The sequence below is a fragment of the Hyperolius riggenbachi genome, chromosome 4, assembly GCF_040937935.1.
Source record: "Hyperolius riggenbachi isolate aHypRig1 chromosome 4, aHypRig1.pri, whole genome shotgun sequence".
In the NCBI taxonomy this organism is placed as follows: domain Eukaryota; kingdom Metazoa; phylum Chordata; class Amphibia; order Anura; family Hyperoliidae; genus Hyperolius; species Hyperolius riggenbachi.
In genome coordinates this window covers 274,732,272-274,756,747 of record NC_090649.1, presented here as the reverse complement: position 1 = coordinate 274,756,747, position 24,476 = coordinate 274,732,272, and the positions used below count along the sequence as shown (strand labels likewise).

Genomic DNA, 24,476 nt, shown 5'->3' with positions numbered 1-24,476 from the left:
ATTTCTGATTGTATTGTGTTCTTTGACCATGTAGAAGAAATTTCCTTCACTCCCTATTCTACTCACAAGTGTCACAAAATTCAGGAAAGTAAGATAAAATATTCCTGCTTTGTTCACACAGAGAGGTGTAATATTAATAATTTAATTTGAAGGGATTTCTTTTTTCTACCTGGAAAGTGCTGGAAACATATTTTATAGGTAAGGTCAAAAATAAATATGGAGCGATAAGTTGTGAGCATTGGGCCATGTTCACACTATACGCACTGCTGTGCGCATATCGGCAGCGCGTATGGTGTGCGATCAGCAAGAACATCAGAAGTGCGTAGACAGCACTTCTGATGTTCAGACTACTGTATGTGCGCTGTACAGCAATGCAATGCACTATCACACTGCTGCATGCATTTTTGGCAAAGCGCATCGCTGATCCCATTCACTGCAATGAACGGGATCAACAGTGCAACTCAGATGGCATGCCATCGTGTGTGCTTGCGTTCTGAATGCACGGCCATCTCCGTTGCTTAATGTGAACAAGGCCTTATCCCCAAATTGTGTAACAAAGATGATTAAGCAGACAAAATTATACATATTTGAATTATTTCATATAAAACGATTGACTCCATTTTAATATAGGCATGAATAGTTCTAACCTTTTCGTATTGCTTCCAGTAGAACACTTCTTGCGTCACTGATAACTGGTAGGGTCGATGGATGTCTCTTGGAATCAAGAGCAACTTGTGATGGTGGGGATGGAGGCAGCAAAGGAGCATGAGAACCGGGTACAATGGAAGCAAGAGGATGAAGACTTGCAGGAGGGTGAGAAAGTGGTAGGATTGCAACAGGGGAAGATGGACGCATTCCTGGAGGGGGTAAAGGAGGGGGTGGGGGCGGTGGTGGAAGCCCCTGGGCTTCAGTTTGTGGAAGTGGATGTACTGGTACAGCTTCACTTACTTGAGCAGAACGTGATACTGGAGGTGAAGGCTGTGCAAGAGGAGGAGCTACAGGAGGTGGAGCTGGGTGAAGTACTCCAGGTGCTATCTGAAGAGGAGTTGGTGGTGGTGGGATAGCAGCATTCTGCAAGCTAGTTGCAGGTGGAGGGGGTGGTGGAGGAACAGGTGGTGGAGGAGTGGAAGATATAGATGAACGCAGTGAAGATGCAGAGAGTGCAGATGGAAGTGGTGGAGGAGGGGGAGGAAGAGGTGGTGGTGGAGGTGGAGGAGACGGGCTCACAAACACTTGTGTTCTACCCATGGCTGGAGACTGTGGCCGGTTTTCAGTCAATCCTGGTGTGGCACTGGAATGGTAAGAAAAAGTGCTGTAAAGAAACTGATCCAAACAGAATATGACAAGAAAGAGAAATTCACGTTGCACATTGAAAACACAAACAAGAGTAACATGTTATCAACAAGTATGTAACACTGTTTTGCTGGGGAAAAAAACCTAGCTACAAATTAGTGGTTCTGAAGGCGCACTCAAAACATTATAATTGGTGATTATTTATTAAATTATAATAAAAATGTTTTTGTTCTGTTGTAACTTCTACAGTATACAGTTTAAACATCAAAAATGGATGCATGCTTTCCTATATATATTAACCTACTCTATATACTGGTCTGATGAGTATATAGTCTGATGAGGCTTTTAATAAACACAGACAAAGTTTAGGGATGTATAGCTGAACCACTGTCTCTTAAAATGCATGGGTCACATATTTCACTTTCTGGATTGTATCTGGTAGGCATGAGCTCCACAGTTTGGATTCTGCATTCCAAATGAAACGAAGCCTTTAAACGTGTGGCTGCAGCAGGGGAACCCATCAACTATAAGTGATGGGTTCCACATCCTGTTCAATCGCATTCCTCATCACTCCAGTACTTCCTCCTTCTGCATAGCAGACCAGCTGCCCAGCACAATGAAGTCCTTAAAGAGACACTGAAGTCTCATAAAAATCATCTTTTTATTTCAAAAATGTCTTTAACATGATAGCCCTAACTAAAACGCTGCATCCTCGCGGCTGAAATCTAAATCCCCCTAACTCTCCCCCGCAAAATCCACGACTTTCTTGGTCATGGATTTTGCTGCTGGAGGAGGAGCTCCTCCAGAGCTTTCAGCCGCAGCTCTGCCTCCTTACGCGTCAATCAGCGCGTATCTCCGCCTCTCCACCGCCCCTTTCAGTGAAGCAAGACTAAGAGGGGCGGGCGGAGGTGGCGATACGCTGCTGATAGACATGTGAAGAGGCAGAGCTGTAGCTGAAAGCTCTGCCTCTCACAGAAGCGCTGCCCGCATTACCCCCCGGGAGTTTGGGGGGATTTAGTTAGATTACAGCCGCGGGGATGCAGCATTTTAGTTAGGGCTATCATGTTAAAGACATTTTTAAAATAAAAAGATGATTTTTATGAGACTTCAGAGTCTCTTTAACGTATCACCAACTCTGGCGATAGCTCATCTCTAAAGTGTCCTTCACAAGAGAGCCACCGACTGCTGGGAAACTGAATCAGTATATTCCTTCAATACTGCAGCAAACCCTAAGGGCCCGAGCCCACTGACGCAGTTGTGTCCGCTTTTCAGTTACACATCAGGATCCGTTTCCACTATAGAGAATCTGCATGCGTTTTCTGCATGCATATTCGCATAGCCAATGATAGTAAATGGGCACGTTTCCACTTGTCAGGAAATCTGTGCGGTTTGCTGTGCACGAAAAATCTGCACAGCAGAGCCATCTGAATTTGCACACCGCATAATTAATAGGAACTTTGCATGCATTTTCGATATGCAAATTTTCTATGCGAATTTGCGTACGTTTTCACCTAAAATCAATGTAAAAGCACAGAGGCACTGACATGGTTACATTCGCATACTTACAAATATACGCAAAAACATACGCAAATTTGCATTAAGATTTGCATACAAATGCGTATGAATTCGCATGCAAATTAGTTTTCGCGTTTTCCGCAACGAATTCACACCGCACAAGTGGAAACGGGCTCTCAATGTTAAAGTGGACCTCCGCACTAAAAATCTACTCAGCAGAACTGAAAAGGCTTGGTGTTTCTTTACCAGTTTCACAGCATCAGAATTTTGTTTTTCTTACCAAAGCATCATTTTTAGGTGCATTTTTAGCTAAGCCCCACCCATCAAAGAAAACTTCATGATGGGATTTCCTATGTTGTTATTCACATTGCCTAGCAACTGGGGGGGGGGGGGGTGACCAGCACACAGGACAGTTGGAACTGTGTCTCGTGCTCCCTGTCACCTCCTTTCAACCAAAAAGATGGCTGCCCTCATGAAAGCAAACATTTGCCTGTTCTTTTAAAACAGGGTGGGTAAGAGATTATATTACCCATCTATTTTAATTAACATAACTAATGTAACTTAAAGCGGACCCAAACCAAACATTTTTTGAATTCAAAATATTTAGTTGCACCACTCTGACACATACAAAGATAAATAAACACTCCTTCAAGCCTATGAGCATTTCAGTGCATGCTTTTCACCCTCCTCTTTGCATAACTAGGGTTACACAGGCAGGGCCGGCCTTAGGTTTCACAGCGCCCTGAGCGAAACCTGATTTTTGTGCCCCCCCTTCATCCTTTTCCCACGTGCATATACACACACGCACGTATACACACAAAGGCCCATATGCAATTCCCCTTTTCTCCTGAGATATCTCCTAGAACAGTGGTTCCCAACCTTTTTGATGTCGGGACACATCATGCCAAATGCTCAGATCTCCGTGATACATCACATATGTATAATAGAATACTAATAATAACCACGAATGGATGGAAAGAGTGCATTATCATGAATACACTTAAAAATGAAAGCTAGAACCTTTCAGGAATATTAATAAAAACAATCAGTGGGACAGTTAGCCCCCTCCCCCCCATTTAGAATGATAACACAGCACTGACAATTTGCACCACACATTATAGCTGCAGTGCGCGCCCCCCTCCAAAATGCCCTCAGACTCAGTATAGATAGGTAGCCAGGTATAGGTGCCCCAGTATAGGATCTCATGTATAGGTGCCCTCAATATAGGTTGCCAAGCATAGGTGCCCCCAGCATAGGAAGTCAGTTGAAGGTCTCCATCCCCCTCATAGGTAGCCAAGCGTAGGTGCCTCCAGTATAGATAGCCAGGAGTAGGCGCCCTCCCTCAGTATAGGTAGCCAGCTATAGGTGTCCCCAGTATAGGAAGTCAGGTGTTGGAGCCCTCAGTATAGGTAGCCAGCTATAGGTGCCCTCAGTATAGGAAATCAGGTGTAGGTGCCCTCAGTATAGGCAACCAGCTATAGGCGCCCCCTTGGAAGCTGGCGCCGAGCGACCGATCCGGTCGCTCATATCAAAGGCCGGCTATGTACACAGGTGGCAGCCATTAGCAATTCCTCCTTTGCTGGACACCATCTACTCCACCAGTTTGCCGGATTATTTGCCAGCAATATGAAAGGAAGGGAGGGGTTTCTCCAATAAATGTAAAATATTTTATATTTGTCATCATGCAGCTGAATAAAGGCTGCTATTTATTATTATAATTTAGAATATAGATTTTATTTCTGAAATCTTGTATTTTTAGTTTGGGTCCACTTTAATGACAGTATGTTTGTTTAGGCTGAAGTTCCTCTTTAAGGATGCTGAAAACCCGAGCTGAAGTGGACACAACTGCATTAGTGGGCCCAGGTCCTTACCGAAACTTGTACATAGTGATTACAATAACTTAGGGCCTATTTCCACTACAAGCGGATTCTGGATGCAGAAAACTGACTCCAATGAATACCTATGGGAAATCTGCATCAGAAAAATTGTGTTTAGTGAAAACAGGCCTATAAGCATTCATTTGTCAGTTTTTCTGCATCCAGAATCTGCGTGTAGTGGAAACAGGCCTGTTGTCCATGTTTATTTTGGTCACTACAGAATGTAAATAACTGTCCGTTTTCTCCACAATCTGTACAGGCCTGGCCAGAGAAGCAGCACACTTCCTATAGAGAGTTGTCATTCTTCACAATTCCTTACCTGATAACTGGCATGGCTTTTCCATCTCCGACTGCATGCATAGGTGGAGGAGGTGGTGGTTCATGGGGCCTTACCAACACCCTATCCTCACCCTGAACCCGGTTCAAGAGATCATTCATCTGACTATAAGGTAATGCTGTAAGTGAGAAGTTTGCATCTGCATGTTCTCCATAAGCTTGTGGCCTGGGGGAAAAAAAGGCATACTGTTACAAATAATACAGCACATTCCACTTCTTTAAAACACATTTCCCAAAAAGTGAAAGGCTCAATGGTATGATGTGGCTATTACAATGGACAGAATATTGCAGAACACCATAAGTATTATGCAGTAATTAGCAGTTTTACAAGGATAGGAAAACTACAACACAGTAGTTCATGCATTTTTACGAATGTATCTTTGAATCCATAATTTCAGTAAAATAAATAGAAAATCCACTGTAACCAGGCATTAACAACCTAGAACTATGCAAGCACATCAAGCAATAAAAATATACAGTACATGGTTCAGCAAGTGACATGTTATCAGTTCTTCACCAGACATAAGGTAAAGGTTTCTGTTTCTGTAACTTTCTGCTGAAGGTGCAGTCTTTACCCAGCAATCCCTAAGCACCTGTCAGCTACTGAGCTAACTTCCTGTCAGTCATGCCAAAAGCAGTGACACAGAGTAAATAAGGAGGCGGGAGTCTGTATACTCCTAGATATTGACATATGACAGCACAACCAAAAGTACACAAGACGCTGGGGAGAGCTGCAGGGGTTACTAGCTCTCGCTCTGAATCTGACACTTGTACAGCACTGTGTAGGAAAATGGTAGATCTGAAAAATGCAAAATGCTTTAAACAAGACACTTGTATTCTTGGTTCACCAACACTAATTATGTATAGTTTTAGGTAAAAATAACTATAATTGTCAGTAATATTTTTATATATTGCATATCAACCCATTTTATATACAGCATTAACAGTAAAACTACTTTGGATTTATTTGTAACATTTGTTGCTAAATTGTTTATTGTATTCAATCAAATGGCTTGGCCATTACAGAAAGTACCCCAACAGGATTTGTGCAGGTTACTTATGTGGCCACTGACTTCCATACTGGGCTAAATAGTATTTATGAAGTTTTACTACTAGAGGAATAGATTGAAACTAACAATAAACATTAAAGCCCCAACTAAGGTCCATGCACTTTATTTAATTTACTGTGAGTTAGGTCAAAATACCTAAGAAAAAAAAAGCTGCACCAGTTCATAGATCATCTCGTCCTCAATGACTAAGGCCAGAAACCCACTAGGAATTGCTGCAGTACTTTAAAATCACCAAAGCCCTGTGTGCAGAGATTTCTAGGGCGATTGCACGCATGATTCCTGATGCTTAGAAGCGCAGTAAATTGTACAGTGTTTCTGAATAGCGATTGCCGTGTTTTTTAAACGGCAATATACTTACCAGATGTCCAGTTTCTGTCCGAAACCCTGCCCCCTAAATGGAGAGGTCATAAGTGCTTCTCTAGCACCAATTAGAGAAGCGCCTGTGAGCTCTTCTGCTAGGGGGAGGGGCTATGGACAGAAGTCAGAAATACGGACACCAGAATTAACTTTATTTAAATGTTCAAATCTTTTCTAAGCAATTTTGTAGCGCTACTATACACAGCATTGAGCGCAAACGCGCTCAAAATGCTGCATGTCCTGTGATTTCAAATACCCCTAATCGCAACCACACTAGTGGGTTCCCCACTGCTCAGTTTCATTGGCACAGCAGTTTTGGGAATCACCAGTGATTGTCAGCAATCCCAAAACGCTGCTAAAAACGCTCTAGGAGGTCCCAGCCCTTACACCTGCATGCTCACGCCTAGTCATTGTGAAACAATTCCCCTTTAATCACATGGACATCCAGGGGGGGTAGAGTGACATGCCTCCCTGACTGATCATCATGCGTAGGATGGTTACCATGCTTGTCAGTCTCTTCTAGGAAGCACCAGATTCAGACTGACTGGAAAGATGGGAAGTGAGGAGGAACTGGCGACGCAGGTAATTCTCTATAAATTTTGAAAAAACGACCCAAAAATGTTTATGCAAAGTGCTTTCGTGCACAAAGGATTTAAAATAACATTATTACACGCATTTAGAAAGTGAATCTAAAGTTGGACTTGTATCAAAATCTGTAACATATTAATAAAGACTTGTTTAATACAACCGTTTTGAATAAAGGATGCCAATGCGATATAACACTTCACAATTATTTCAGAAACGATCAAGAGATATTGGCCTCAATTCACTAAGCTTAACTCCTGTCTTTAATAACTCTTCTGAGCTGTTTTACAGTTATCACAATTATATCACCATGGTGATAACTGTAAAACAGCTCAGAAGAGTTATTAAAGACAGGAGTTAAGCTTAGTGAATTGAGGCCATTGTGAACTGTTGTGGTAACTGTAACCACCCCTCTCATTCTTGTGAATATATGGAGACTTGAGATTGCAGATGCACACATGTGCTACTGATTAAATGCATGGCATGCTGGATGACCTGTGACTGCACATGTCTATACTGTATCTATTTTATTTATTTATTTATTGTATTTATAAAGCGCCAACATATTACGCAGCGCTATGCATACAAGCGTGTGCTTCTGCTCAATGAATAAAAGCAGTGAATGCAAACAAACCTTGTTTCAAAATGTGAAGATGGTCCGTTAGGAATCTCCACATGTTTCTGTAGAAGGTCTAGATCATCCTCGGCCAGCTCGGCTCCAAGTGCCAGTTTCTGCCACTGACGGCGTCTGTCGTGTGGAGCTCGAGGCACTTTTTCAGGTTCATGTGGACGATCAATGTTCTTTTGCTGTAAGAATGGTAAAACAGATATGATGCAAATGACAGACTTGAAAAATATCAACATCATTTATAGAGACACTGGGGTCGATGCATGAAGCTGTGGTAATATCGCTGTGCGCAGGTAGCACATGTCCATATTACCGTTACTACCGACAGCAGGTTACCACGAGTTATGCTAATTGCGTGACTCAAGGTACTGGAGCACTGAAATGCTCACTGAATATAATGCGAAGGACAACCCAGAGCTGATTTACTGAGGATAGAGAACGTACATTAAAGGGAACCTGAGGAGAGAGAGTGATAATGGAGGCTGCCATATTTCCTATTAAATAGATTTTATTGGAATGCACTAGATGTGCACTAGAATGTATAGATGTGAGACTGGGAGATTGTGGCTTGATGGACATCTCAACTATACACCTACATCATGTGTTCATCAAGCTTTTGATTCGTGCCTGCTAAGTGCTTTTCAGGAGCTTAAAGAGAATCTGTATTGTTAAAAATCGCACAAAAGTAAACATACCAGTGCGTTAGGGGACATCTCCTATTACCCTCTGACACAATTTCGCCGCTCCTCGCCGCATTAAAAGTGGTTAAAAACAATTTTAAAAAGTTTGTTTATAAACAAACAAAATGGCCACCAAAACAGGAAGTAGGTTGATGTACAGTATGTCCACACATAGAAAATACATCCATACACAAGCAGGCTGTATACAGCCTTCCTTTTGAATCTCAAGAGATCATTTTTGTGTTTCTTTCCCCCTGTTCTCATGCACTGAAGTTTCAGGCTGCTTGTTTCTTCCTGCAAACAGCTTTGCCCTTATGCAATTCCTCAGTATGTGAAAGCCCAGCCAGCTCAGAGGACGATTTATCCAGCTTGTAAAAGATAAGAGAGAAGCTGCTCTAATCCTAAATAACACACAGGCAGTGTGCATAGAGGGGCCTGGAAGGGGGAGTTCATAGCAGAACCACAACATTGAAGAACTTGGCAGCCTTCCAGACACAGGCCGACAAGTCTGACAGGGGAAAGATACATTGATTTACTACAGAGACTGTGATAGCAGAAAGTGCTGCAGTAAGCCAGAACACATTAGAATAGCTTTTTGAACTTGTAGGATGATAAAAAACAGGATGCAATTTTTGTTACGGAGTCTCTTTAAAGCCTACACACCCTGCAATTTTAACCTCAGAAATTATTCGAGCAACTCATCAGATCAATATTCAGATTTGACATTGATCGGATATAGAAGAAAGCTAGTGTACACAGTAAGCAATTTGCTTTTAAATTCTGTGGATCTATAAAGAGTAAGATAGAGACAATAGCTGGAACCATTAAAACAAACATAGTGCATGCAATCGGAACATCTACTAACACTAACAGAAGCACAAAACTACCTAAACTGATAAAAGTCCCCAGGCACAGATCTGAAAACACCAGAACATGGTCACACCTGCACTTTACCCATCAACTCGAGTTACTCTAAAAATCACAGCTAACCCGAACACTAACCTTACTCATATAAACATTCACTGTAACTAGTTATATTTTTTCCACCAAATATAAGCCTAACACTAATCATCACTCTGACCTTAACCTTTAAAATGACCAAAGCATTCCTCTCTATGTAGTAAGTGGAATCCTTGCCTAGGCCATAGTGAAGTAGTGGGAGTTTATTGAGAGGTTAGTAAGTGAGCAGCTATGTGACTGCTGTCTCACTCAGGAGCTCACATTAATAACTTTTTCTTTAAATAAATTCTGACTGTCCTGGAATAAAAAAATAAAAAAAATCCTGCTGTGGATGCTGAATGCAATTGCACTGCCACCAATTCACAAACTTATCAACAACCTTGACTATGACCTGATATGGCCCAGGTCAGGATGGCAAAATTTGTTCACTTAATAGCAGACATTTTTTTTAAATAAATTCTTCTATGTTTACATAATCACTCATAATATCCGCAGGTGTGATGGTTTGGTAAATCAGGCTCAATGACTACTGCCTTTTGATCAGATCCTGCAAGGTAAATAAAGGCCTGTGTATATATCAGAATAACAGCTTTTTCCTCTAACTGCAGTTTTGGCCTGAAATGGCTTCAATATGTTTATAGAAGGAGGGAAAAAAACAAAAACCGTGTATTTATATTCATTTACTGGTGCAAGTGAATTTCTTTTTTGCAAGTTAAACTAAACCGTAGTCCAACCTACAGATGTTACAGTCATATCCATGTTTCACCAAGAAATAAAAAGTCAAGTGGTGTAAAACTTTTCCTATGCATTCCTCCAATTAAAGTCAATTCTAACACTAATCACACAAACATCAGACCCCTCAGAGCCAGAAAGCAGACTATAAGGCTAAAGAAATAAAGAAATACTCCACATCTCTCTCCCATGTGTACAATGGGCCCAGCTGAGAATCATTTAACTCATTTGTTATAAAATACCTTCTGCTTCCTCTTCTCTTTCCGCTTATCCTCGGTGTCTTGCAACATTTTTTCTTTCCATAAGTCAAAAAAGTAAGATGGATTTGTATAAAACTTTAAGCCTTGTTTACCATCATCTCTGCAGATAAATAAATACATACAATATTATACATATAGACCAGCAATATTGAAAAAGAATTGAAATGAAACAATTTATATACCGGTAATACTCAGAACTTCTTGGAACTGGGACAATCAAACAGGACAAGGACCTGCATTTGACTGGCCCAGTTCCAAACTGCATAAAATTTGCATGCTAGGCAGAATTATTTGCAATGACCATGATTGATTCATAAGAAAAGCCAGGGCTGGATTTCTGAAAAGGCCCTCAAGGCCCAGGGCTTGGGCAGCTGCTGCCTGCAACAGAAGTATCTGGCAGCACTGCTGTAATTAAAGCTCTTTAATTGGAGCAAATTAAAAACCTCAAATATGGAACAATAACAGCAATAGCCCGCTGTTTTGGACTAAAGGTATGTTTCTCAAGCTGCTATAGCTCTTATTGACACTGTTCTTACACCAAATAATTGCCTAGGAGCAGACATAGCAGAAACGCCAACATTTCGCAAAACGCTGCGTTTTGCCACTAATGGAAGTCTATGGGCCACAGGAAAAAACGCATATGCGTTTTGTGTGCGTGCATTTTTGAAAACCCAGGTTTTGTTGCATAATATTCCAAAACGCATCAAAAATGCACATAATGAAAGACAATGGGAACGCAATGGTATGCGTTTTTCATGTGTTTTTTACCCCCCCCCCCCAAAATTGTTTTGTGATTTATTTCCGCTTCCTGTTCTCTTAGTGATTTACATACCGTATATACTCGCATACAAGCCGAATTTTTGACCCCCAAAAAGGGGGTCAAAAGTTGGGGGGTCGGCTTGTATGCGAGTCTTCCCTGGTGGTCTAGTGGTGGGTGGTCGGGTGGTCCGCGCCCCGCTCCCCCCCTCCCCGCTCCCCCCGCGGCCGCTGCTGCTATTACCTTGTTAGACAGCGGCCGCTTCCTAATCCGCGTTCCTCTTCTTTCTCAGAGTGTATCACAGCAGCGCGCCCGGCGCTGCTGCTGTGACGATGCAGGGGGCAGGAAAGAGCGGTTCCCTTGGTAACGGCGATACAGATCGCCGCTATAGGGAGCCGCGCTCTTTCCTGCCCCCTGCATCGTCACAGCAGCAGCGCCGGGCGCGCTGCTGTGATACACTCTGAGAAAGAAGAGGAACGCGGATTAGGAAGCGGCCGCTGTCTAACAAGGTAATAGCAGCAGCGGCCGCGGGGGGAGCGGGGGGGGGGGGAGCACTACCCACCTATGCTGGGCACTATACTGGCTAAACTGGGCACTATACTGGCTAAACTGGGCACTATACTGGCTAAACTGGGCACTATACTAGCCATACTGGGGCACTATACTAGCTAAACTGGGCACTATACTGGCTAAACTGGGCACTATACTGGCTAAACTGGGCACTATACTAGCTAAACTGGGCACTATACTGGCTAAACTGGGCACTATACTAACTAAACTGGGCACTTTACTAGCCATACTGGGACACTATACTAGCTAAACTGGGCACTATACTAGCTAAACTGAGGCACTACCTACCCATACTGGGCACTTTACTAGCTATACTGGGCACTATACTAGCTATACTGGACACTACCTACCTATACTGGGCACTATACTAGCTATATTGGGACACACTGGGGGGCTGCACCAATCCAGCATTTCCTACCCCCGGTGGTCAATCATTTTCCCCTGTTTTTTCAGGGAAAAGTTGGGGGGTCGGCTTATATGCGGGTCGGCTTATATGCGAGTATATACGGTAAACGGAAATATAAAAACGCATGAAAAACGCATACAAAATGCATATGTGTTTCGTATATGCGAACCACAAATGCATTAAAACGCACGCAAAATGTTTGAAAAACGCATCTGTGGTAAAAAAAAATGCAAAATGCAAAGAAACGCGTGGTCTTACTGCTGATCCTCCAATTCCCCGGCGTGCTATCCCAAACCGGCTTCACCGCCGGATCTCCGGGATCCTTCTTGATCTGCTTGCCACCTTCCAGCGCTCGCGGTGGTTTTCAGTTCCAGAGTGTAGTTCCCAGTACTTCCGCTGCGCTGGTTCCGGTCGGTTTCTCTGAGTTGGGCAACGTCACCACTGGGGTCTGGAACGGTCTTGCAAACGGCTGCTGCGAGCTGCAGCCGATTGATTCCAAAAGAAAAAAAATTAAAGCCAATAAGCTTTAATACCCTCCTGAGGAAGACCAACATTTAATTGGTCGAAACGCGTCGAGGTTGATGTATGAGGTTGTTACAAGATTGATCTATACAAATCTGCAAAGAAGAGTGGAGTTTTTGGAATCAATCGGCTGCAGCGCGTAGCAGCCGTCTGCAAGACAGTCCCAGACCCCAGTGGTGACGTCACCCAACTCAGAGAAGCTGCCCGGAACCAGCGCAGCGGAAGTACTGAGAACTAAACTCTGGAACTGACAACCACCGCGAGAGCTGGGAGGCGGCGAGCAGATCAAGAAGGATCGCGGAGAGCCGGCTGTGAAACCGGTTTGGGATAGCATGACAGGGAATTGGAGGATCAGCAGTAAGACCGATTACTACCTAACTGTGAGTTATAAGAGTCTGAATCCCATGAAGCATACACTGTAAAGCTCATGAGCCTGATATGAAAAGAGGAGAGATATAATAGAAGGAACTATTTTGAAGTTTCATGAGACTCAAATATATTTTTCTGATGGCGAAAGTGGCAATTTTTATTATTGAATCTAACCTTTTGAATTTTTTGGGACTGTTAATGACAGGAATTCTCTTGCGATACTGAAAGCCCATGTGACTGAGCTCGGTCATTATTATTACACCATTTTTGGAGTTTTTTGGGGCTGGATGGATGGAATGGCCCTTCTATTGGTCAGTGGATGAATTAATGTGTGACGTAGGAGTGGTTGCCCTCAGATTTGTATGCACTTCTTGAGCTTTTAATAAGTGTACAAAATAAATGTTTTTTTATCAGTATTTGAGCTAGCGCATGGAAAAGCCATTTTTACATACTGGTTAAAACTTAAAAGATGTACATTTCAGGTCCAGTCCTGTCAATTTTGTATCAGTTTTCTATAGGTGTGTTCACACAGCAAAGGTGTACAGTTCCAATCCTGTCAAGTAAAACTGACAGAAAACAGACGCAAAACTGACTGGAAATGTACAAACTTATGTGTGAACAAAGCCTTAAGTATCCTCTGCATTTACCCTGCGCTTTTAATAGTTGATTTCAGTATGTAACAAAACTTTACAAGCACGAGGGCTCTACTTTAACAATACAGTTTGAGCAGACCTTTATACAGCCACACATGGAGATATGTTAGGCTGCTCTGTCTGCACTGACACTGTCAGATACTTCGGGCACCAGCAAAGGTGACAGGAAGACACACCAATGCAAGATGGTACTGGGGGAAGGGACAGGGTTTAGTAGTACTAACTGTCATAGTAGAACCTTCATTTTACAGAACTAAAAGACAGACATTTAGGTCTGACCTGTGTATAAGTCGCCCCCTATGATTTAATTTAACAAGTCAGACCTTAATTTCTAGACTTATATTGAAGTATATATGGTAATTACATGGTTCTGCCAGATACTCTTAATGTATGAGAGTGGACTCCAAAGGGTAACAGAGCCTTCCTAGTTTCAGCACACTATCCTCCCAGATTTAACTGGGTGCCGATCCAATACTTTGAACTGTTCAAGGGGGCAGCTAGACTTGGAAGATGGATTGCTGCAGAGGAGGCTGCTAATAGGGAGTAACACATGACAGAGGGGAGCAGCTACCTAAGTTTGCTGTATAGGAAACAAAAGGACAGCTGTACTTGGATATTACACATGGAAGAGGGGGCTGCACAAGACATGGTAGGGCCAGTGCAGTACATGGATGTGGTGTAACAAGAAAGTTGACCTAGGGGTATACATCTGGTCTGAAAAACAGCACTAACATTTGCGCCAATATCACAAAGAGAGCTGCAATTAAGTCTCCCGTTGATGGTGGACACTTTCCCCTGTTGTGCCTATTTAGAATGCTAAAGGCTCACCCCAGGCAGCAAGGGCCCAATTTACAATGATTATTTATAGTAGCTAACAAAAGGAATACAATAATTCCTTAAAAGAAAACCTTTTATGATAGAAACAATCTATAAACGAAGAACCCAATTATTTAAAAGGGCCAGCTTACCCACAAATATTTTATGCAAGTGCTGCCATATTTATTTCCTTTTAAAGTGAACCGGAGGTCAAAATAAACTGATGAGATAAACAATTGGATTTGCCCTTCTACTCCTAAAAATGACTTTTTTTTCTTAGCTATACCATGGTTTTATTTTATATTAAATTTTTATATTTATTTTACATTTAAACATTTACAAAGTAGATTGAATGTTTTATTGCATCTGCTCAATGGCAGTCTATTAACCTCCCTGGCGGTAAGCCCGACCTACGCTCGGGCGAGCTGCCGCAGAGGATCACATGGCCCCCGGAGGATTTTTTTTAAATAAATTTTGATTTAAATGCGTAAGCTAGCACTTGGCTAACTAACCATGCCCCCTAAGTCCCTCTGCTCTCCCCCGATCACCGCCGTTATACGTACCCCCCAGGGATCCCGCGATGGCGCAGCCTCCCAATCAGTTTCAGGCTTCGTTATGGGGAGGATCGACGACTGAAGCTAAATGGTGAAGCTGCGGCTCTCGCGGGATCCCGGATGGGTAAATATTGACGGCGGCGATCGGGGGGATCAGAGCGGTGCCGGGGGACTTGGGGGCCATAGTTAGCTAGCGAAGTGCTAGCTTAAGCATTTAAATCAATTTTTATTTTAAAAAATCCTCCCACGGACGCAGCCTCTGAAACTGCGTACTGCCAGGGAGGTTAAGAGTCCCACAGTTAAAATATATGAACTAGTGACCTTTTTTTTGTCTATCCCTTGCATTCAAAAGCCCAGTTATCTGCTTAGGAAAGTGTTTTATAGCTGTAATTTGGTATCAGTAAGGGACACTAAAGTTGGGGTCCTGACTGTAGAAATACTGTGAGTTGCATAGCTAATTATGAACTCTTTCAGACGGAAAAAAAAAAAAAAAAAAAAAGATAGGAGGACAGCATACAATCTTGCCACTGTATATACGCAGGGGTCTACAAGCTTGCCACTGTATATACGCATGTTTATCATCACGTCACATGTCGTCTCGGGTACACTTTAAGCAATACCAGTTGCCGGGCATGACCCTGAACAAGCAAGCAACAGGTCAGGTGTTTCTGAAATTATTGTCCGATCTGACAAGATTATCTGCATGCTTGTTTCTGGTGTTATTTACACTACTGCAGTCAAATAGACCAGCAAAGCTGCCAGGCAACTAGTATTACTAAAAAGGAAATACATATAGCAGCCTCCATATACCTCTCATTTCAGTTGTCCTTTAACTGATGTACAGCGAAGGTGAAATAATTATCCATGTTTTTCTATGGGTCAGTTTTTGTCTGTTCACACATACCAATTTTAGCACAATGCTGCAGACCCAATACTTTGCTATACATACAAAATATGCATTAAAGCACAAGCATTTCCTCAGAAAAATAAGCATTATGAAAACCAATGTGTAAAGCAAACCTGATGGCAGACTCTGTTGTGAAGAAAACTTGCAGGCTGCTGATGCTCAGAGAAGAGTCACACAACAGCTGTGTGGCCACTAAAAACCCTGAGAGCAGAATGGGTGGGGCCTTTACCACAGAAAGCAGAAGTCCTTTCCAGAAATGATACTATGGACAGGTTACACATTAACAAATACGAGCATACTGACTGCTGATGTTAAAATAATAAAACCCAATGCCCAGATCACCTGTGCGTTTAACCACCCTGGCGTTCAATTTCCCCAGGATTTCTGTGCAAAAAGTGGTTCAATTAATTTCAAATAATTTTCAAGTTTTTTTTTTTTGTGTAATCGTTTTTTTTTTTAATATTGAAATCAATATAGGTTATTGTATTGCATTAAAAAAAAAGTGTTTGCATTGAGATGTTAATGATGTTGTGTGACCCTGGTGTCATCAATGCCGATCGGTGTGGGACATGTCATTGCCGAGGGAGAAGAAAAATCTGCCAAGGGACATGGAAGAAGGCACTAGGGAAGCTATTAGAGGTTTGCGACGAGGGATCAGCACGCCAATGGTGAGTATAAAACCCAGATGTATAGCCAGGTATACAGGGAGCCAGATGTATAGCCAGGTTTTTAGGTAGTCAGATGTGCAGCCAGGTATATAGGTAGCCAGATGTATAGTGAGCCAGATGTATAGGTAGGCAGCTGTATAGCGAGCCAGATGTATAGGGAGCCAGGTTTGTGGGTGGGGTATCCCCATTCTATGTGTGCGGATGGTCTTGCCAGGTGGGGGCTCCTCATTCTAAGGGGAGGGGGGAATCTCCTTTCTACGTGTGCGGATGTCTGGGTGGGGGATCCCCCTTCTAAGCGGGGGGGGGGGGAATCTCCTTTCTACGTGTGCGGATGTCTGGGTGGGGGATCACCCTTCTAAGCGGGGGGAATCCCTCTTCTATGCGGGTGGATGTCTGGGTGGGGGATCCCCCTTCTAAGGGGGGGGGAATACCCCTTCTATGTGGGCGGATGTCCGGGTGGGGGATCCCCCTACTTTGGGGGGGATCCCCCCTCTATGCGGCGTGCTGTGGGTGTCCCCCTCCTCCCATACGATCTCCCCCCCCCTGTCTGAAGCACCTTGAGTTGAGATCTACTAACCCGAAGGCTCTCTCCTGCGGCGGCTGGCTCACTTCCTCCTCCATTGCCGAAGTCTCGTTCTCTGTGTAGTTACAGTACGAGGTTTGGTGACATCACCAAGCCTCGTCCTGTAACTACACAGACCGGGACTTCGGCAATGGAGGAGGAAGTGAGCCAGCCGCCGCAGGAGAGAGCCTTCGGGTGAGTAGATCCCACCTCAAGGTGCTTCAGACAGGGGGGGGGGGGGAGATCGTATGGGAGGAGGGGGACACCCACAGCACGCCGCATAGAAGGGGGATCCCCCAAAGTAGGGGGATCCCCCACCCGGACATCCGCCCACATAGAAGGGGTGTTCCCCTGCTTAGAAGGGGAAGCCCCCGCCCGGACATTGCGCACATAGAAGGGGGATTCCCCCCCCCTTAGAAGGGGGATCCCCCACCCGGACATCCGCCCACATAGAAGGGGTATTCCCCTGCTTAGAAGGGGGATCCCCCACCCGGCCATTCGCACACATAGAAGGGGGATCCCCCGCTCGGCTATCCGCACACATAGAAGGGGGATCCCCCACCCGCCCGCATAGCCAGCACATACTCTGCCCCGCTGGCTGCACAGGGATTCCCCAGGGTGGCTGGATGCTAGTTCTGCACGCTGGGGATAGCACAGATCGCTACCCACAGCGTGCAGACAGGCATCCAGCCATCCTAGGGAATCCCTCTGATGAGGGAAAAGTGGAGCTGGCGGCGCAGAGAAACAGGAAATCTCCCTGGCAGTATTGACGAGCCTAGCTCGTCATTACCACTTTCAGCAGGTTTCTGCTGGACGAGCCAGGCTCGTCATTACCGCCAGGGTGGTTAATGCATTAAACAGTATTATTGAGAAAAAAAACTGTTGATATTCACTAGGCAATTAATTAATAGTGGCTGTATTTTGGAGTGATATAAGGCAGGTATTTACTTATTCTGGTGAAGGATGGGGCAGCAATAATTAAAATTCTTGTTCACATCTCAGCCGAATGGTTAAGGTAGATTCTGAAGTAAACAGAGGAGGACAAATGGGAACAATGGAGGACAATCTACAGAGTAGATTTTCTTGTCACTTAACCGTACCTCAGAGGGGCTTACAATCTAATCCCTACTATAGTCATATGTCCATTGTAGTCTAGTTCCAATCTAGGAGGAAGCCAATAAACTCATCTGTATGTTTTTGGGATGTGAGAGGAAACCCATGCAGACACGGGGAGAACATACAAACAGTGCACATAGTGCTACAGCTGGGATCAAAACCAGGGGCCCAGTGCTGCAAGGCGAGAACGCTATCAGATACGCCACCGTGCTGCCTAGATGTATTAAAGCACCCATAGAGCCGCCAACCCCAGTAGACATGCCTTTTCTATAACTACAGATCAGGTGGAATACAGAGGAGACGCAAATTGGCACACCAGAAGATTTAACTTGCTGTATTTTAATGGGCCAAAACGAACAGCAATGACTCAACAAAGTCAGCAAACCACAAATTCTAGCTAGGTAATAACACAACTCTACTGTCTGAGCATTTGCTCCATTTAGTGCGATCTGAATTTTACAAAGCCAGTTAACACAGGCTTCCCATTTTGCTGCGGTTTCCTGACATATTTCATGTACAACTTCCCTCTCATTATCTTATGTACGTAGGTGCAGCTGGTTCTGCATAAGACACTGCTTAAACTAGGGAAAATGCTGTAGAGGCACATATTTCATATAGCTAAGCTATGGGTGCCTTTAAAATGTCTAGAAACTAGACACTGCATGGATCAATCAAAGGCATGGGCGTAGGGCCCGCGGTCGCAGGGGTCGCCGTCGCGACCGGGCCCGCCTCCTGAAGAGGCGGGGGGGGGGGGGGGGGGCGGGGGTATGCCTAACACTTGCAGTGGCCGTTTTGTACGAGATGGCGGCCGCCATGTTGTGGGCGGTGCTCGCCGCTCGTAACACTTAGTCATTAGCCAGCACTTTGTCCCATCCGCCCCCTGCCCAATCAGGAGCACCTGGCAGGGGGCGTGCCTGCGAGTGAATTGCACAGGCTGGAGAGAGGCTGAAAGGGGGCTGGAGAGAGCGTGAATAGCTCCGCCCCCTGCACGTGGAGGAGATGCCTGCCCGGCGCACGCTGAACTATTGCAAGGGCAGGGGGCTGGAGAGAGAGCGTGGATAGCTCCGCCCCCTGCACGTGGTGGAGATGCCTGCCCGGCGCCTGCTGACCCCCGCTGAAGTATTTGCCTGCCAGGCGCCCGCTGACCCCGATGGCAACTCAGCCTGATGTGCAGTACCAGGCTCAGGAGGACCAGGTTCCACCAGCCTAGTGCAGCCAGCCGCCTCCTCCACAGTCCAGTGTCCTCCCTCAGCCTGGCTCCCTGCCACACCACCCACTGCCACACCACCTAAGGTGCCAGCTTGGCCAGAACTAGCCACACATGCCAGCAGCAGCAAGTAAGTGTGTGTCAGCAGTAGCAGAGGTGTGTGTGTGTCAGCAGTGTGTGTGTGTGTGTGTCACCAGCAGTGTGTGTGTGTGTGTGTGTGTCAGCAGTGTGTGTGTCACCAGCAGTGTGTGTGTGTATGTGTCAGCAGTGTGTGTGTGTGTGTGTGTGTGTGTGTGTCACCAGCAGTGTGTATGTGTGTGTCAGCAGTGTGTGTGTGTGTGTGTGTCAGCAGTGTGTGTGTGTCACCAGCAGTGTGTGTGTGTGTGTGTGTGTGTGTGTGTGTCAGTGTGTGTGTCAGCAGTGTGTGTGTGTGTGTGTCAGCAGTGTGTGTGTGTGTGTGTGTGTGTGTGTGTGTCAGCAGTGTGTGTGTGTGTGTGTCACCAGCAGTGTGTATGTGTGTGTCAGCAGTGTGTGTGTGTGTGTGTGTCAGCAGTGCGTGTGTGTGTGTCAGCAGTGTGTGTGTGTGTGTGTGTGTCAGCAGTGTGTGTGTGTGTCACCAGCAGTGTGTATGTGTGTGTCAGCAGTGTGTGTGTGTGTGTGTGTGTGTGTCAGCAGTGCGTGTGTGTGTGTCAGCAGTGTGTGTGTGTGTGTGTGTGTGTCAGCAGTGTGTGTGTGTGTCACCAGCAGTGTGTATGTGTGTGTCAGCAGTGTGTGTGTGTGTGTGTCAGCAGTGTGATGTGTCACCAGCAGTGTGTGTGTGTGTGTGTGTGTGTGTATGTGTCAGCAGTGTGTGTGTGTGTAAGCAGTGTGTGTGTGTGTGTGTGTGTGTGTGTGTGTGTGTGTGTGTGTGTGTGTGTGTGTGTGTCAGCAGTGCATGTGTGTGTGTGTGTCAGCAGCAGCAGAGTGTGCGTGTGTCAGCAGCAGTGTGTGCGTGTGAGTGTGTCAGCAGTGTGTGTGTGTGTGTGTCAGCGGTGTGTGTGTGTGTGTGTGTGTGTGTGTCAGCAGTGTAAGTGTGTGCGTGTGTGTATCAGCAGCAGCGCATGTGTGTGTGTGTGTGTCAGCAGCAGCAGAGTGTGCGTGTGTCAGCAGCAGTGTGTGTGTGTGAGTGTGTCAGCAGTGTGTGTGTGTGTGTGTGTGTGTGTGTGTGTGTGTGTGTGTGTCACCAGCAGTGTGTGTGTGTGTGTGTGTGTCACCAGCAGTGTGTGTGTGTGTGTGTGTGTGTGTGTGTGTGTGTGTGTGTGTGTGTGTGTGTGTGTGTGTGTGTGTGTCAGCAGCAGCAGCAGGTGGGTGTGTGTCAGCAGCAAAGTTTTTAAACGTAAGTGTGAACCGGGCCTTATGCTGGAAATACACGGGTTGATCCTGGGGCTCAATTCTGCACCCAATCGTTTTTGCCGCTCGATTCTGTGGGCGATTCTCTTATCTTCCGCTCGTTTTTCTTATCTTTTTCCATTGTTCCCAATGCAGAATCGAGCGGCAAAACGATCGGGCGGCAGATCGGACGTGTTGGAAATTATCTATCGAGCCATCTTATCAGCTCAGAATCGAGCCGTGTATTCTCAGCATTAGGTCCGGGCTGATCTCTACTACTTTCAATATGTACAGTATAAGCTGTTATTCTGTTCCTGAACTACTAGTAAACTAGCGGCAGTGTGTGCTGATCTCTGCTACCCCCAGTGTGTACAGTATAAGCTGTTATTCTGTTCCTGAACTACTAGTAAACTAGCGGCAGTGTGTGCTGATCTCTGCTACCGCCAGTGTGTACAGTATAAGCTGTTATTCTGTTCCTGTACTGCTAGTAAACTAGCGGCAGTGTGTGCTGATCTCTGCTACCTCCAGCGTGTACAGTATAAGCTGTTACACTGTGCCTGTACTGAAGGTAAACTAACTGCAGTGTGTGGTGAGCTCTGCTGTCTCCAGCGTGTACAGTATAAGCTGTTACTCTGTGCCTTTACTGATAGTAAACTAGCTGCAGTGTGTGCTGATCTGTTACCTCCAGTATGTACAGTATAAGGTGTTGCTCTGTGCCTGTACTGACAGTAAACTAGCTGCAGCGTGTGCTGATCTCTGCTGCGTCCAGTATGTACAGTATAAGCTGTCACTCTGTGCCTGTACTGATAGTAAACTAGCTGCAGTGTGTGCTGATCCCTTCTGCCCCCAGTATGTACAGTATAAGCTGTCACTCTGTGCCTGTACTGATAGTAAACTAGCTGCAGTGTGCTGATCTGTTACCTCCAGTATGTACAGTATAAGGTGTTGCTCTGTGCCTGTACTGATAGTAAGCTAGCTGCAGTGTGTGCTGATCTGTTACCTCCAATATGTACAGTATAAGGTGTTGCTCTGTGCCTGTACTGATTGTAAACCAGCTGTATTGTATGTACAGTATTGGCTGTAAAGCCTGGTACACATACAATTTTGAATAGCGAATTTTGCTACTACTAGGTATTATGAGAGCTCAGCTCTGTTCATAGTATTCAAAGTCTCTTGGTCCTCATACTACATGCAGTGGTAAAATTGGTCTGTGATTGACCAATCAAAATTGAATGTGTGTATGCATATTTATTCTATGCCTATACTGATAGTAATCTATCTAATTAAAGGCTAGGGGGCTCTATCCAACATTTTTCTGGGCAGGCCCATCATTATTAGGTTACACCGCTGCTAAGTTCATGCAACTTGGTCCCACCCATGGCCACGTCCACTCCCTGCATGGCCACACCCATTTTTGCCACGGCACACTGCGCGCGCCGCAGGTCCTTCCCACCCAGTGCCTATTGGTGCCCCGGATCTTTTAGGATCCTAGCAACGCCACTGTTTGCTATACAGGGATTCTGCTGTAATACTGTAATTCCTTCAGACTGGCATCTTGCTACTAATTTCCTCTGGGTGCTGCGTATGTCTGCAAATTGAACGTGGCACACATGCTGCTGCAAAGCTGAATTGATATAGCCATGCCATGCACAGCTATGCGGATTCGGATATGTGTGTGCTTCGGGTGTTGCGGGGGGGGGATGGGGGTTGTTGTTGCCGGAAGGGGGGGGGCCCACATCCAGATTCCGCATCGGGGCCCAGAGGTTTGTAGCTACGCCACTGATCAAAGGTACAGACAAAAATGACAATTTCAGCCACTCACCTCGAACTCTATGTAGGCTGTGGCACTTAGACCAGTTTAAATAAACATGGCATGCCTAACAGGGATGTATGTTTAAATACTGGCATATTCAAACTAAAATTAAAATAATTTTATAAAGTTAATTAATAAATAAAAATTATGTTTTCTTCAAAATAATATATGTATAGAACACGCTGGCATAATAGCATACACATGCCAACAGGTGTCGGGATACATTGGCCCTTATTCAATCCAAAAATGTAAAATACGGTAACTTTTCAGCACTCTGCAATTGAAGTACCAAAAAGTAGGTGAAAAAGTATTGTCAAAACTAATATGAGTATTTTTGTTTCACCAACTTTCTGTTGGCTTAACCTCCTTGCCGGTTATCCCGAGCTCAGCTCGGGGTAACCTGCGCAGGAGGATATCTCAGGCCCCGCTGGGCCGATTTGCATAATTTTTTTTTTGTTACAAGCAGCTAGCACTTTGCTAGCTGCTTGTAACTTCCGATCGCCGCCGCTCGCCGCCGATCCGCCGCAATCCGCCGCGCCGAGTCGCTCCCCCCCGCCCCAGAGCCCTGCGCTGCCTGGCCAATCAGTGCCAGGCAGCGTTGAGGGGCGGATCGGGATTCCCTATGACGTCCCGACGTCCATGACGTCGGTGACGTCATCCCGCCCCGTCGCCATGGCGACCGGGGAAGCCCTGCAGGAAATCCCGTTCTCAACGGGATTCCCTGCATACTCTGATCGCCGAAGGCGATCGGAGTGGGTGGGGGGATGCCGCCGCTTAGCGGCTATCATGTAGCGAGCCCTTGGCTCGCTACATGATTTAAAAAAAAAAAAAATTAAAAAAATGTGCGCCGCTGCCTCCTTGCCGGATTTTTTAGACCGGCAAGGAGGTTAAAGGGCATTTTATTGACAAGATGTAAAAATACCACCTTGGAGGAAACTTAGGAGGAAAAGTGAATTGGAATTGGCCCATAGTAAGCAATGCCACATACATACCTGTATGGTGTTAGTATATTAAGAGGTGGAGGATGTTCACACAACTCGTAGGTTTCGTGAAGAGGAATTGGCAAAGTTTTCCGATCAAACAACTGCTGATCTTGAATGGTTGAACTTCTGAAGGCTTTCCTCATTGTGATGTCCTGCAGTGAAACTGAAGCACAGAAATCATTATGAGTAATTTAAGATATAAGGGTAATCCTCATTATAAATAAAATACTATCCAAAGCTGACCTCCATGCACACCACTAAATACAAAACTGATATACAGAATATAGACTGTGCCTTACAGTTGGGAATTCTGCCCAGACAGAAATATGTTTTAAGCTGCGTACCCAGCTTTCATTATTGTCACCTGAAAAGATCATTCACGATGGCACAGTGGATCACGCTTAACTGCTTTCAATTTTATTTGTAAAATGGTGCATTCCAATTGTGTTCTCTAACCCCTCTCCATATAACAGGACAAACTGCTTGGATCAGGTACAATAATTTGAGGCGTCAACTATCCTAAGTGTGTACATCGCTTTAGATAGACCAGCAGTATAGTACAGATCGCATAAACAGTTGTGAGAGCCCTGGCTTTTCACCCTTGGGTAGCTCAGCATCAGATCATGAACAAAGCCATTCCCCTCCTTCTTGTTCAGCGTTCTCCCCAGGCTCTTTTAGTAGCCTGGGGAGAACACGGGTGCTCCACCCGGCTAGTTTTGGGGAGCACCCGGCTATCATAGGCTCACCTCTTCCTATGCTGTAAGCAGAGAAGCTCGGGCCCTGCATTCTCTCATCATGCCCCACCCGGCTACTTTTTCATGCCACTCGGCTGCAAACAAATTCTGGGGAGAACACTGCTGTTGACTGGATAGCTAAGAGATGAGATCAGTATTCTTCTTGCTCCTTCCTGTA

At 45.1% G+C, this 24,476-nt stretch overlaps 1 protein-coding gene across 2 annotated transcripts in view; it reads right to left on the bottom strand.

Annotated features, from left to right (window-relative positions):
• WASF1 (WASP family member 1) overlaps positions 1–24,476 on the bottom strand; it is a 152,161-nt gene that overhangs the window by 3,121 nt on the left and 124,564 nt on the right. For both annotated transcript variants that reach the window (XM_068231282.1, XM_068231283.1), the window contains exons 4-8: positions 23,574–23,727; positions 10,276–10,393; positions 7,668–7,840; positions 5,005–5,187; positions 648–1,291 (exon numbers count right to left, since the gene is read on the bottom strand). In XM_068231282.1, the coding sequence (XP_068087383.1) occupies positions 648–1,291; positions 5,005–5,187; positions 7,668–7,840; positions 10,276–10,393; positions 23,574–23,727 (1,272 nt within the window). The remainder of the gene's footprint in view (positions 1–647; positions 1,292–5,004; positions 5,188–7,667; positions 7,841–10,275; positions 10,394–23,573; positions 23,728–24,476) is intronic.